The 13,521-nt window shown below is 37.2% G+C and overlaps 1 protein-coding gene across 8 annotated transcripts in view; it reads left to right on the forward strand.

Annotated features, from left to right (window-relative positions):
• Window positions 1-13,521, forward strand: part of ntng1a (netrin g1a) — a 90,564-nt gene that overhangs the window by 40,730 nt on the left and 36,313 nt on the right. For all 8 annotated transcript variants that reach the window (XM_039681267.2, XM_089125480.1, XM_039681266.2 and 5 more), the window contains exon 3: window positions 93-736. In XM_039681267.2, coding sequence (XP_039537201.2) covers window positions 93-736 — 644 coding nt within the window. The remainder of the gene's footprint in view (window positions 1-92; window positions 737-13,521) is intronic.

A 13,521-nucleotide genomic window follows, 5' to 3' on the forward strand; every position in this document is an offset into this window, starting at 1 on the left:
TCATTTGCGTACACCAAGCTATACCCCATTTCTGCAAACGTGATAAATTTAATCATTGAACTGTTGTCTTCTTTCTTTTCTTTATCTTGTAGGAAAACCCCTACATGTGCAACAACGAGTGTGACGCAGCCACGGATGAGCTGGCCCACCCTCCTGAGCTCATGTTTGACTTTGAGGGCCGTAACCCGACAACCTTCTGGCAGTCCACCTCCTGGAAGAAATACCCTAAACCTCTGGCGGTCAACATAACCCTGTCATGGAACAAGACCATTGAGCTGACTGATGACATTGTCATCACTTTTGAGTCAGGTCGGCCTGAGCAGATGGTTTTGGAGAAGTCTCTGGACTATGGACGGAGCTGGCAGCCCTACCAGTTCTACGCTACTGACTGCCTTGATGCTTTCACTATGGAGGCCAAGACGGTGAAAGACATTACTCAGCACACATTGCTGGACATTATCTGTACAGAAGAATATTCCAGAGGTTACGTGTGGAAGAATGACAAGACTGTACGCTTCGAAATCAAAGACCGTTTCGCACTGTTCGCCGGGCCTAAGCTGCACAATATGGCCTCGCTGTATGGACAACTGGACACCACCAAGAACCTGAGAGACTTTTTCACCATTACTGACCTGCGCGTACGTCTGCTCAGGCCTGCCACGGGCGCCACCATGGTGGATGAGAACAACCTTTCAAGATACTTCTACGCTATCTCTGACATTAAAGTACATGGCAGGTAAGACATTTGGCTTACTTGTTGTTGCAGTCGAATTTTGCTTGTAGATTGTTGCCCTCGGCTCTTTTTTTTTTTTTTTTTTTTTTACATTTCCTATCAATCTGTTTCTCATTTTGTAGTTCTGTGTATTGGGAGGCAGTATATTTTATATTTTAGGGGTTATGTCTTGATTTATATAAACATCTAGACAGAACTACACTGTATAACACCTTTTCTGTCTTACAATTAATTTTAACTACTTTAAAAAAGAAAATTCTGGATGAAACATTTAGTTTAAAGGTACAATATTGATTTTTAATTTCAGAGAAATTCCAATTTTAAATAATGGCTCATCCCTGGTCATTGTCGCCTGTCAATGACGTGATATCAATGTTAACCCTGGTTTCCGCTCATACTGCCATAGTAACCATGGCGACAGACGTGGACAACTGCGTTACGTCTAGTGGCACGCTCATGCTGTTGTTATTTCATTCAAACATTATTGATCATGGCAAGCAGACTTTAGGACAAAAGGTGAACTAAAAGAGGATCAATATTTTCTAGATGGCAAGAGCTTCACGTCCGCAAAATATGAAATATATGCAAATATATACCTTGGAAATCAAGCATCGTTAACTACTATCCCCATTAACTCTTTCATTTCCATGAGAACCTTGTTTAATTTAGAAAGCTTCCTTGGGGTGTTCATGTTTTGCTAAACTCTTGCATGGTCAGAATTTGTGCAGCTTGAGTTTCTTACTTGACACTTTGTGATCAATCTCAAGACTGTGAAATTCACTCTTTGACACCTAGGCTATAAACAGGAGTTCATTCTCTAATTATACACATCTCATCTCACCTTTATACAGCATGTTCTTATTTTCCGGTCTTAAAAAGTAAAAACTTCAAAACAAAAACGAATTATTTCAGCATCTATCCCTGCTTGTCCATTTCTTTAATCTGCTATTTTCTTAACATGCTAATTCATTAACAGGTAACGTATCTAATGTTGGTGTACCTTTCTGTTTTGAAAGGATGCACCAGAAGTAATCTCCCACAACAAATTAACCTGAAAATGGGAAATAAATCTAAATGATATAATTATAATAATAATTATGCAATAATAATTTAATAAATATAATTTACTATTAATAATAATAATGATGTTGGTTATGAAATGATGATGATGATTTACAAACAAGTAATCAATCAGTATTGTTGTATCATAGGGAAATTAGACTGCATAGGAAAAGAACATTTAATCCGTATACTTCACATCCGAGTGTACAATGCTGTGTGTTGAGTGTGTGGATGTTTCTAAACCCTGTTACTGGGTGGAGATGACAGTTGATCACAAAAAGCTGTAAATTATATACCCACCCTCAAGGCTGTGTTCTCATTAATGGTGCACAGTGATGATCGGTGAGTGTCATCTCTGACGGATATTTATGAGAGCAGTGACTTGTCGTTTTGTTTCTAAAAAGGTAATCCAGAGTTCAGCAGCATACCCGTTGTAGCGGGTTTTTCTCCGAGCCTCCCTGTCATGGAGAATCATGATTCATCTCCCTCCACATGCTCACAGGAAGCATACACTCCTTCATCCCCTGAAATGTGTTTCTGCCTCACGGTGCATGAGCCACTAGAGTCTGGCAGGAGGCGGATGACCCCAAGCACAGAAATTCCTGATCTCAGAAGAGATTCAGTCTATATCGGTATTAAACAAAGGAGCCAAGATGCAGCCCTGGAACAGAGAGCTAAGTAGGTCAGTAAAATGAAAGAGAAAAGAAGAGAATATACACTTTAGACCTTTGTGGCACACTTAACATTTGTTGCATTTAGATTTGGAATGAATTAGTGCTGCACGGTTAATTATATCGCAATCGCGATGTCAAACCTATGTGATTATATGACGCAAAATGCTGCGATTTTGTGGAATAAATAAATTTGGGCTGTCAACGTTAAATACAGTACATTGTTTTTGTCCAAAATATTTAACGCAATCAACGCAGCATCCGTTCATTTTGTCATCCTTTGGCTAGTGTTACATTATATGATCCATGCAAATGCTTTCAAGCTCGACAAAACAACAGAACGCGCTGCCTGTGGATGTCATGACTGCAGTGACACACAGAAAGACTGTTAGACAGTTTGGGCACATGTATGATATTTATTTTAGACTATTGCACTATTAAACAGAGGTGCACCGATTGATCGGCTGGTGACCGGAATTGGCCGATCGTGATCTTCACGTGATTTCACTGTCCGGTCAGTCTGATATATGCCGATTTTATGCCCGATTTTATAAGGCACATGTAGGAAACCTCGTGAATTACGGCCGTTTCACACCGCAAACGTGAGCAGCGTTATTCCCGCTGTGCTTGTTAATCAATGAGTGCATTCACACCTAGAGCAGGAGCAGCGTTGAATCGCGGGTTTCGGCGCAGGGTGTATTTTTGCTGCTCTGCTCACGCTCAATTAAAGTGAAAGCACACTTTTGATGGAATATGATTTCACACAAAAGTGCCCAAAATGCACCGAATTTTCATGTCTGGTGTGTTTTAACAAGAACTGGAGTATATGTCAGAAAAGAAAATGAATTTTATTTTTGGATATTGGATGTGAAAAGAAGGAAATGGTTCTACCGTAACACTGCACTTTAGATGTGTGTGAATTTCCCACACAAGAAGTCATTTATATATATATGTCCTATTTTATAGCGATTACTGTTCAAAAATGTTCTATACAAACTGTAAAATGTTACTTGAGAACCTAGCAAGTTGACTCGTGAAACCATTTGTTTATTATATCGCAAACGCACCTCGATAATCGCAATATGACATTTCCCCCAAATCATTCAGCCCTAGAATGAATAAAAACAATTTAATATAATATTTAATTATGAAGGTCAAGTATGTAAGTGTTGAAATAGCAGATTGATATCTAATATTCGAAATAAAAATTGAGAGGTGATATGTTGTTTTTTGAGGTTGACCTTTTTCTGAATTTGTAATGCTGAAAAGCCCTGATGTGAACCTTATTAGATTAGATTAGATTGGCTATATTCTGTCTGGAATACTAGCTTTCTACTTACTAAATACTGCACAGTATACTGCCAGTTCCTTATATTTTAAAATGTATTATATAATATTATAATCTATATATTCATAAATATAATGCATTAAAATATTTAAATTATAATTAAATTCATTATAATTGGTTTATTTTCCATTTTCAGTAACCTTTTTGTGGCTGATATTACTTTACGTTTATCCATCACACAATCAAGTCAAGCACATTGCATTGTGAGATACATTATTTCATGTAGTAAGTATTTTGGCAAATGTAGTAGGTCACATATAGTTTGCATACTGTGTAGTGTATACATACTACAATAATATACTGCAGCAATAGTAAATAGTCTCCTTTTCTCCCTCTTAGTCTGAAAACTACACACAACAACACTTATTTCTCCCTTTCTTCACTTCTGTTCTTCCATGTCTTTCTCTTTTTTTTCTTTTACTCCATCCTTCATTCCCCCTCCATCTGTGTTTGATCAATAGAGTGTAATTAAAGGAGGGATGAAGCCGGCTCCTGGAGGAACAGCTTGAGTCTGACTCTGTCTCCTCTGACACACTGCTGGCCCTCACTCATTCTGATGTATAATGTATGCATTATACATCAGCCTTCTCTCGAGCTCAACCATAGTCTCTGCAGGAGAACTGAAGACTCCTACTGTTCCTTGTTAGTTTGCTGTGAAGACAAAGAGGGGTGTAAATGTCTCATTGAGCAGCCATGTCTAAAAGACGATCTTCACGTTTTTGAATCACTTACTGTCATGCTGTCTTTTGAGATTAATGCATCGTTGTGTGCTACATGATAAACAGTCTGGACAGAACTTGAATTAGCAAATCTTACAGATAAGCATTAATTTATTATTAAGTCATTTGAGTAGTTTGCGGTTGGATGGGTCATTTATTGCGTTGAGCAGGTCGTTGTCAGTGTCAGTTCAGCTGACTAGTATAGGCTTATTAACTGTTTGACATTTCCCTATTGACTAAAAGAGGGAGTATGTATGTATATACTGTACACAATCCATGATTACATGAAGAAACAGAAAAAAAAAAAACTGAGACAGACTAAATCCAGAAGAACTGCAGCAACAAATCCAAGACACCTGAAATAACCTATACCTGAAAATGTGTTCCTCTGACAAAAGCAATTTTAAACAAAAAGGGTGGTCTCACCAAATACTGATTTGATTTATTTAATAAAATAAAATCTATTTGTGACCTTATTTTTGAAAGTATCCTCAGTTTACAGCATTTTTGCACAAGTGCCTAAAATGTTTCACAGTATTTTAGCTTTGCAGGCAGGATTCTTCAAGCATCTTGGAGACGTTGATGCAGTTCTTCTGGATTTAGTTTGTCTTGTGTATATATATATATATATATATATATTACATACAAAATTATATCACAATAATCCAAGAATATTTGAGATAATGATTATGATGATTATGATAATGATAATAATTTGAGATAATATTTTTGACGATATAGAAAAAAAATATGGAATGCTTTATTGGTGATTGCTGCTGGCAATCAGCAGTATTTATTGGTGCAAACAAAATGAAGGGCATTTTCCATCCTTTTGCAATGAGCTAAATACCCAATTGGCATTTTTGTAGACAATTGTTTTATTACATTAATCTCACCTAAATATTTGCTCACTCAAATATTTGAGTGGTGTAATTTTGGTGTAATTGGTGTAATTTTGGTGTAATTTTGTTGTTAAGAGACACAACACAAGGAAGCTTGATTTCAATCTTTGAAAAATTGAAAAAGTAGAAAAAATAATAAAAGTAAAGAGAAAAGTTTTTTGGTAGGTCTATGACAAGTATTCAGAAATACTACTGAAGCTGAATAAAGTAATCAAATGTTTGAATTAAATTAAACACATAGGCTATTAATTCTGATTCTTTACAATCAAAGCTCACTTTTGTTGTTTTGACGACAACATTACTTCCTGTCTGTTACATTGTCACGTGTTTTATTTAAAATGATTTAAGACATAACCTACCATTTACAAATATGCTAACCAAGACTTGAATTTGTTTTTTTTTCCTGTTAAAGCGATATAATCCGTGAAAAATAACTTTTGTTACTCGCAAGCTGTTTGCGAGGCGGCTTTATTGTATCTGTGCAAGCAGAGAAAACCATCTCAAAGAGTGTGCGAGTACTGAATAGTTTAAAATCGCTTGAATGTTTAATCTGATAAGACTGCTGGCCCGATTGTGCTAGTGACAATTCCGTCATGTTCTGACTCCTAAACGCGAGAGTGGAGTATCAACGGCTGTAGTGCTAGGCCTGTGCAATCCATTTTGAGACGTATCGATCCATCATGCACCATGTGTCATCGTGTAGCTATATAATTGATATTGCGATATGACACTTTTTTTTATAATGTAAAAATTTATATCGGTATTATCATGGATGGTATGATATGGCACATATCATACCAAAAAAGATGAATGCATTAGTCTTGTTAAAGAATTTTATCTTTACTGTTATCTGTGCAAAACCGTTGCATATTTAGTTAGGCCCGGATACAGTTGTCTCCCTTGGGGATCGATGATACGGTGATTGATCGCTTAATTGCGGTCCTCCTTGGTTGCTCGGATGGGCAGTCGTTTGCTGAGAAGTCAATGTGTTTTTCTTTTTTTCCAGTCTGCTTAGACCGTGCTGAGGCCAGGAACCGGAGGACAGATAATCTATTTGTGCTAATTTCGAGATTCTACCCACACCCCCGCCCCTTGTAGAATAAGTCATTCCACTCTGTATCTTCCTCTTGCCATCTCATGTGCTGCGCTCTGCACTTCAGCTCTTCCACATCAGCACATTTCATTGGTCCGGTCATCTGATGTTTCAGCAGTCTTCTGTTCCACATGCTCATTCACCACAAAACTTAATCTAATCATGTTATAACCTCCCGGCCTCAAATGATTGCAATCCGATTTGCATTTCTGTGATTTTTATTTAAAGCGTTTGATTTTGTGCTATTGTTACAAAGATGGACGAATTCCAGTGCAACTTTTGATAGTGGTTGATATGGACACCGATTTAGATAAATTCCATTTGACCTCTTAACACCATTGACAGATCAGGAAGCTGCTGCCCAGGCAGTTAATCTGAGACTGTGTGTGCTTTTGTGTGTGCGTGCGTGTGTTGATACTGTGAGAAACAGAATCGGAGCACAAGAGATCCAAATGATGAAGTGTAATTACACACCCAATTGATTCTGGCACCTCGTTCATCACCCAGTCATCATGTTATTCACAAACGCCGTTTCCAGGTGTCGACTCAGCTAAGAAAACAGTTACATGTGTAAAAATACACACTTCACCCTGCAGATACATAGCTTTTGTCACTGCATTCCTTGAGCCAACTCCAGTTCTTATTCTCAGTCTCCCAGAATTCACAGCCCGAATCAGTCGTATCTCTCGCTGTTTAACTTGCTTTCTTGTGTTCTCTCTCACTCATAAGAGTGCATTAGCTGACTTCTCCTTTCAACGATTTGGGAATTAAACCAAATGGAGGTGATGGATTAATTTTCACAATTCCTCAGAGGAACTCTGCTCTCCCCATGATTGATGAGTCGTTCTGTTCTCTGCATCTGATTACCTGTGTCCACATCTTTCTAAATCCTGATCTTGATTTTGGTCAAAGACCATGGCCCTTTCTCATCAGTCCTCATACACGTTTTCTAAAGCGTTTTAAAGCAGGTGCTTGTAAGAACCAATTTAAGAATATATATGATTTTTAACATATATTTATATCATATATTTATCTTAATATTTAAATAAATTGTATAATAGTTGAAGTTTAGATTAATTTTGAGTTTTAAAGAAATTGTTTGGAAAAAAAACATTCCATTGTTTGTGTATCTTTCTATATATGAAGAGTTCAGATGCAAAAGCCTCTAAGTGTCATTTGAAATTTTCTTCTAGAATGATCATTTTTATCAAGCTTGTATATTTAAGTTCAGTGATTTCACTTAAATGGCAATGATAATTATCTATTAATTGTTATTTAAGTGAAATTACTGAACTTAAATATACAAGTTTGATAAAAAATCATCATTAAAGAAGAAAATTTCAAATGGCATTTAGAGGCTTTTGCATCTGAACTCTTCATATATATATATATATATATATATATATGAAGAGTTCAGATGCAAAAGCCTCTAAATGCCATTTGAAATTTTCTTTTAGAATGATCATTTTTATCAAGCTTGTATATTTAGGTTCAGTAATTTCACTTAAATGACAATTCATAGGTAATCTTCATTCCCATTTAAGTCAAATTAATGAACTTAAATATACAAGCTTGATAAAAATGATCATTCTAGAAGAAAATTTCAAATGGCACTTAGAGGCTTTTGCATCTGAACTCTTCATATATAGATCATGCTATAATAATAATTTTTATTTATTTGTAGTATTGGTAATATTTGTATAGCATCTTTCATAGCAGCTGAAAATACTTCACATGTCAAAAACTCATAAAACATAAAAATAGAAAAAGAAAGCAAACCAAAAATAAAAACAAGAATTGCGACACAATAAAGAGTAAATGCTTTTTTCATGCACAAACTTTAAGGAATACTTTAGGATTTAGCATTAAGCTTTGTATTAGTAGAAAACCTGTAGTATTTTCGAATTACCATGCTTTCCACCCTCATATCCCCGTGAGACAAAGGTTTATGAATTTTTTGTCTGGAAAAGTTTTTTGGCCAGAGGCTAAAGTCAGTAAGAGGGGCTGTCCCATATGTTCTCAACCTGCCCATAGAGGTTGGGATCTCACTCACATAATGTACACATAGTGTCAGCCATCTTTTTTTTGGAAGCTAAGCTAGTAGGCTCTTGTTCTGTGGAGAAAGCTGAGTAGTAGGGGTTATCATCCTCTTTTTCCCGGACATGTCCGGCCGTTGATGTCCGGGATTCAGCTTTTGCTTTCTGCAGTCGCCATTCATTGTTTACATGCACAGCTTTAGTTCCAATCTAACTGAATTTATTCCATTGGTGAATCTGAATTTAGTGTTTACATAAACGCTAAACAAGTTATCATTTGATGTGTGTTTTAACATTGCTACGAAAATTCCCGCTCCTCTGTGAGAGATACGAGACCGGTGCGTCTCACAGGTGTCGCTCATCGGCAATCTCGCCACTGGCCTCGCGCCGTTCTGCTCACCACAGTAAACACAATGAATGGCGACTGTAGAACGCAAAAGCCAAATCCCAGACATTTTGGGCGATCTCAAAACATATTTTCGGGCAGACTCATCACGTAGACTCACTAGTAGGGTTGGGTATCGAGAATCGAGTATCGATTGGAACCGGGACTAACTTTTCGTTTTTCCCGGAATCGTTCAAAAGTTAAAATTTCGATTCCTAGTTTCGATATTCACAGTCCGCCGACTGGAAGAAGAAACCGCTGAACAACACCAACGAAGAAGCATCTACCGGAAGTGTTGGCATAACCACGCGAGTCGAACATGAGTACCTTACGTCGGCAATCCAAAGTGTGGCTTCACTTTTCTAAAAATAACGAAATCTCAGCAAAATGCAAAATTTGTGACAAAAGGAGTATTTGTGACAGAATGAGTATTTCCTTCAGAAAGACCGTTGGTTAGCAAGGTTAGCTAAACTTTTTTGACCCTGCCTCTTAAAAGAATCGGAATCGAGAATCTTTAGGAACCGGAATCGAAACAAGGAATCGGAATCTGAATCAGAATCGTTCAAATTCAAACGATACCCAACCCTACTCACTAGTAGCCTAGACTTGTTGTGTAACTAGTGAGCTCTGTTACCGGTATGGCAGCGATGCAAGTGCATTCTGGGAGTTGTTGTCTTTCATCCACATAAGCCAAAAATACATTTTCTGGCTTTTCTCAGGCTAGAAAGCTCCAAATTCAAAAATATTTTCACATTTATTCTACATGACCCATTTTAAATACTCAAAGGTGAAGTATGCCTTTAAAAGTATCTCTTTGTGGCTCATCTTCTCTGTTGTTCTTGAGCAGGCAGTTGTATCTCAGAATGAATGAACAGCGGACAGGTAGCATCACTCAAGGAAATGGAAGGTGACACCTGGCTTGTCTGCCCTGTTACCATTAGACCCGCAGAAGCTCATTTAAAGCATCTTAACAAGTAACAAACAGAAACACTGACACTCCTGCAGTCCAGAAAATCTCCCAGTGCATGTGTTTTGCTTTCAGATCTTTTCCTCCTGCATCTACCTGAGCTGTACACTCTCTTTAACTTATTTACGGATAACAGTTCTGCTTGTTGGTGTTTCACTGCCTGTGGTTTTCACCGGCTTTCATACAAAGAGCTTCACATATTTCCCAGCACTTCCTGTCTGAGCACATGGGGCTCACTGTTCTGTCTCTCTCCACCATCGCCTCCCCATAATAAGATACCCACTGCTTTGAGAGTTACCCAAGCAGTGCACCTGCAGACCGTAGAGGTAGAAAAAAATGAGGGAGAGAAGAGAAGGGTTGTGCGGCAAAACAGAAGCAGAATACGCTGTATCTGGGTAGCCCAGCTGCCAGGTCCCAGATGTGTGTGCGTGTGCATGTGTGTGTGTCGTGCTGGGCTGATGCGTGACTGCCATGCTTGGTCAGAATTGAAAGGGGGAGGGCTAATCGCTCTCTGTTCCATGTGAATCGCTCCGCAGTTCACATGTTTAATTAGCTCCTGTTAAAAAAAAAAATGCTGGTGTGCTCTTTGTTTGTCAGGCCAATTGATTTTATGAATTATAAAGGAGCAATTTATGGTGGCAAACTAAATGCAGACACCACTCTAGAGGAAACCTCCATCAAGTATCGCATTTTGTAGTTATTTTTTAAAAATAATTTATTACATTCAGTGCATAATAGGGACGTCTCAATAATAAAATTTTAGTTGTAAATACAAAAACCAATAAAATTAAAATCAAATTAATATTTCTTTTAATTTGATTCATATTAAGCTATTAATACAGTAACAAATGAATTACAAATTTGTTGAGAAAATATGTTTGTTCAACATTTGACCAACTTTTCCAAGTCGGAAAGGAGCCTGTCCGTCATTCAGTACTCCTGACACTGAACATATTGTTAAATATATATAATTAAATGTATTTGCTGGCAGTTTGAATCATACTAGTACTTTTGACAACCCTAGTGAATATGTGTTATTATTAGTGGATCAACATGACGTCCTGTCCCAAACCCCAGTGAGCATGAGAACACTCTTAATAGGCACCAATTAATAAACACACATACAAATATATATATATATATATATATATATATATATATATATATATATATATATATATATATATAAAACACCCACACGTTTCTCTTTGTTCATTGAGCATGTCAGTCACAGTGAATATTTGTGACTGCCATATATTTGAAGTGCTGATTGAATTTTCAGGAAAATCAAGGCATCTTAAAATGCAGCCTATGTTTTGAGAGTTAAATTTGTGTGCAAATTTAAATGCAGCATTTGTGTTGTGTCTTTAAAGGCTGTCTTAAAGGGTTATTTCACCCAAAAATGAAAATTCTGCCAGTAATTTCTCACACTCATGTTGTTCCAGCCCGCAAGACTTTCATTCATCTTCAGAACACAAATGAAGATATTTTTGATTAAATCTGAGAGCTGGATCACTCCTCCATAGGCATCTTTAGGGATCGAAACTGGCCAGCCTAAAAGTTATTAAAGACATCGTTAAAATAGTCCAATGTAAAGTGATTACATTGGCTCTACCTTAAGTTTATCAAGCAATGAGAATACATTTTGTGCGCCAAAAAAAAAAACAAAAAAAAACTTTATTCAAATATTAATTTCCTTCTCTGTGGGCCTAGAGTTCGTTCACGTAGTGTAACTGCGCAAATATTCTAGGTTGCACGTTAAACACATAACCAACGTTGGCCAATAGTGAGCCTGTGTGTGACATACAACACAGTTTTACTACGTGAAATCTCGAAGCCAACAGAGAAGGAAATTAATAGTTGTCTGTCAGTTGTCTGTTTCTCCTTCACTTGTTTCACAGAAGTTTTGGTTGATGCACAAATGAACACACACACAAACCACTGAATTAAAATACTGTATGTATTTGAAAGTCCATCAAAAAGAAAATAAGCTCATGAGACTGAGTGTTCTCATTAAATTTGAAAAACAAAAACAAACAAAAAAATTAATAGTTGCATTTCAGATTTGTCAGACCTGCAACCAGCAAGCCTAGAAACATGCTGATAATTATTTCACCTGTTTGACATTAAGTAAGAAGAACGGCTGAACCACTCTGACTTATCATTAATGCAGCAGTCATCCAGAGACTGAGAAATGCATTTGCTTCTCTGTGAAGAGAATGTTGTGTCTTTTGGGACTCTGCTGAGAACTGTGTTAATGATAACATGCTGAAAGTTTGGATCCCTCTAGACACCCTAACTGATTACCAACGACTGCCTGATCCAGCACATTCAGTCAGAAGAGAGACAGACCATAGCCTAGAGGGTGTTAGCAAACCAGTCTCCCTGTATTGTAAACTCTTTGACCCTTCTTAAACAATATACCATGTTTAGATTTAAAGGACAACTCCGGCGCAAAATGAACCTTTGGTCTAATTACACATTGCTACCTAGTCAACCGTTATCTGAGATTTGTTTTCATGATTGCCGAATGTAAATAGTTTTATCTCTAAAAATAGTTTAGCCTATAACACTAGTATAATGCTAGTATAATATAGGGCATAGAGTAATGACAAATAAAAATCGCTTGTTATTACCACCAACAAGGCTCAAAATAGCCCCATACCAACACGACAGCATAACAAGGGTCCCTACATTCAAACCGAAGCATTGAGAACTTTGTCAGTGTCAAAACAGTTTAATAAGAAGATATTTTATACACACAGTCAACTTCGCGAATACAGGAAGAAGCCATCTTTGAAAAATAGTCTCTACCAGTCGATCTACGAGCGCCGATCCAAGTGCGCTGAACTGTGCAGAATCTCATATGGTCCGTTGTTTCCAGAAGAAACACAAACACAAACCGTTTATTTGTCTTCAATATGTACACGTAGCCTACTGTTCGCGCTCACTTCATCACCTTATTCACATCTCACCAGCGCACTTGGATCGGCGTTCGTAGATCTACTGGTAGAGACTATTTTTCCAAGATGGCTTCTTCCTGTATTCGCGAAATTTACTGTGTGTATAAAATATCTGCTTATTAAACTGTATGGACACTGACAAAGTTCTCAATGCTTCGTTTTGAATGTAGGGACCCTTATTATGGTGTCGTGTTGGTATGGGGATATTTTGAGCCTTTTTAGGGGTAATAACAAGCGATTTTTATTTGTCATTACTCTTTGCCCTATATACTAGCATTATACTAGCGTTATAGGCTAAACTGTTTTTAGAGATAAAACTATTTACATTCGGCAATCATGAAAACAAATCTCAGATAACGGTTGACTAGGTAACAATGTGTAATTAGACTAAAGGTTCATTTTGCGCCGGAGTTGTCCTTTAAGGCAGCAATTTGTTTTAAAGAAGGCCAAATCATATAACGTTAGCAGAATGCTCTTAAAACCTTTATGTGGCCATACTCTAATGTTTTTATACACACATTGTGTGCATGTTTGTGTCTATATATACATATTCACACATATAGAGTGTCAGGGCTCGACATTAACGCTTGTCCGGGACAAGTGGATTTTTTTAAAAGACAAGTAGGCCTAAAAGAGATTTTA

This window comes from Pimephales promelas, chromosome 22, assembly GCF_988280905.1.
Source record: "Pimephales promelas chromosome 22, fPimPro1.hap1.1, whole genome shotgun sequence".
Taxonomy (NCBI): domain Eukaryota; kingdom Metazoa; phylum Chordata; class Actinopteri; order Cypriniformes; family Leuciscidae; genus Pimephales; species Pimephales promelas.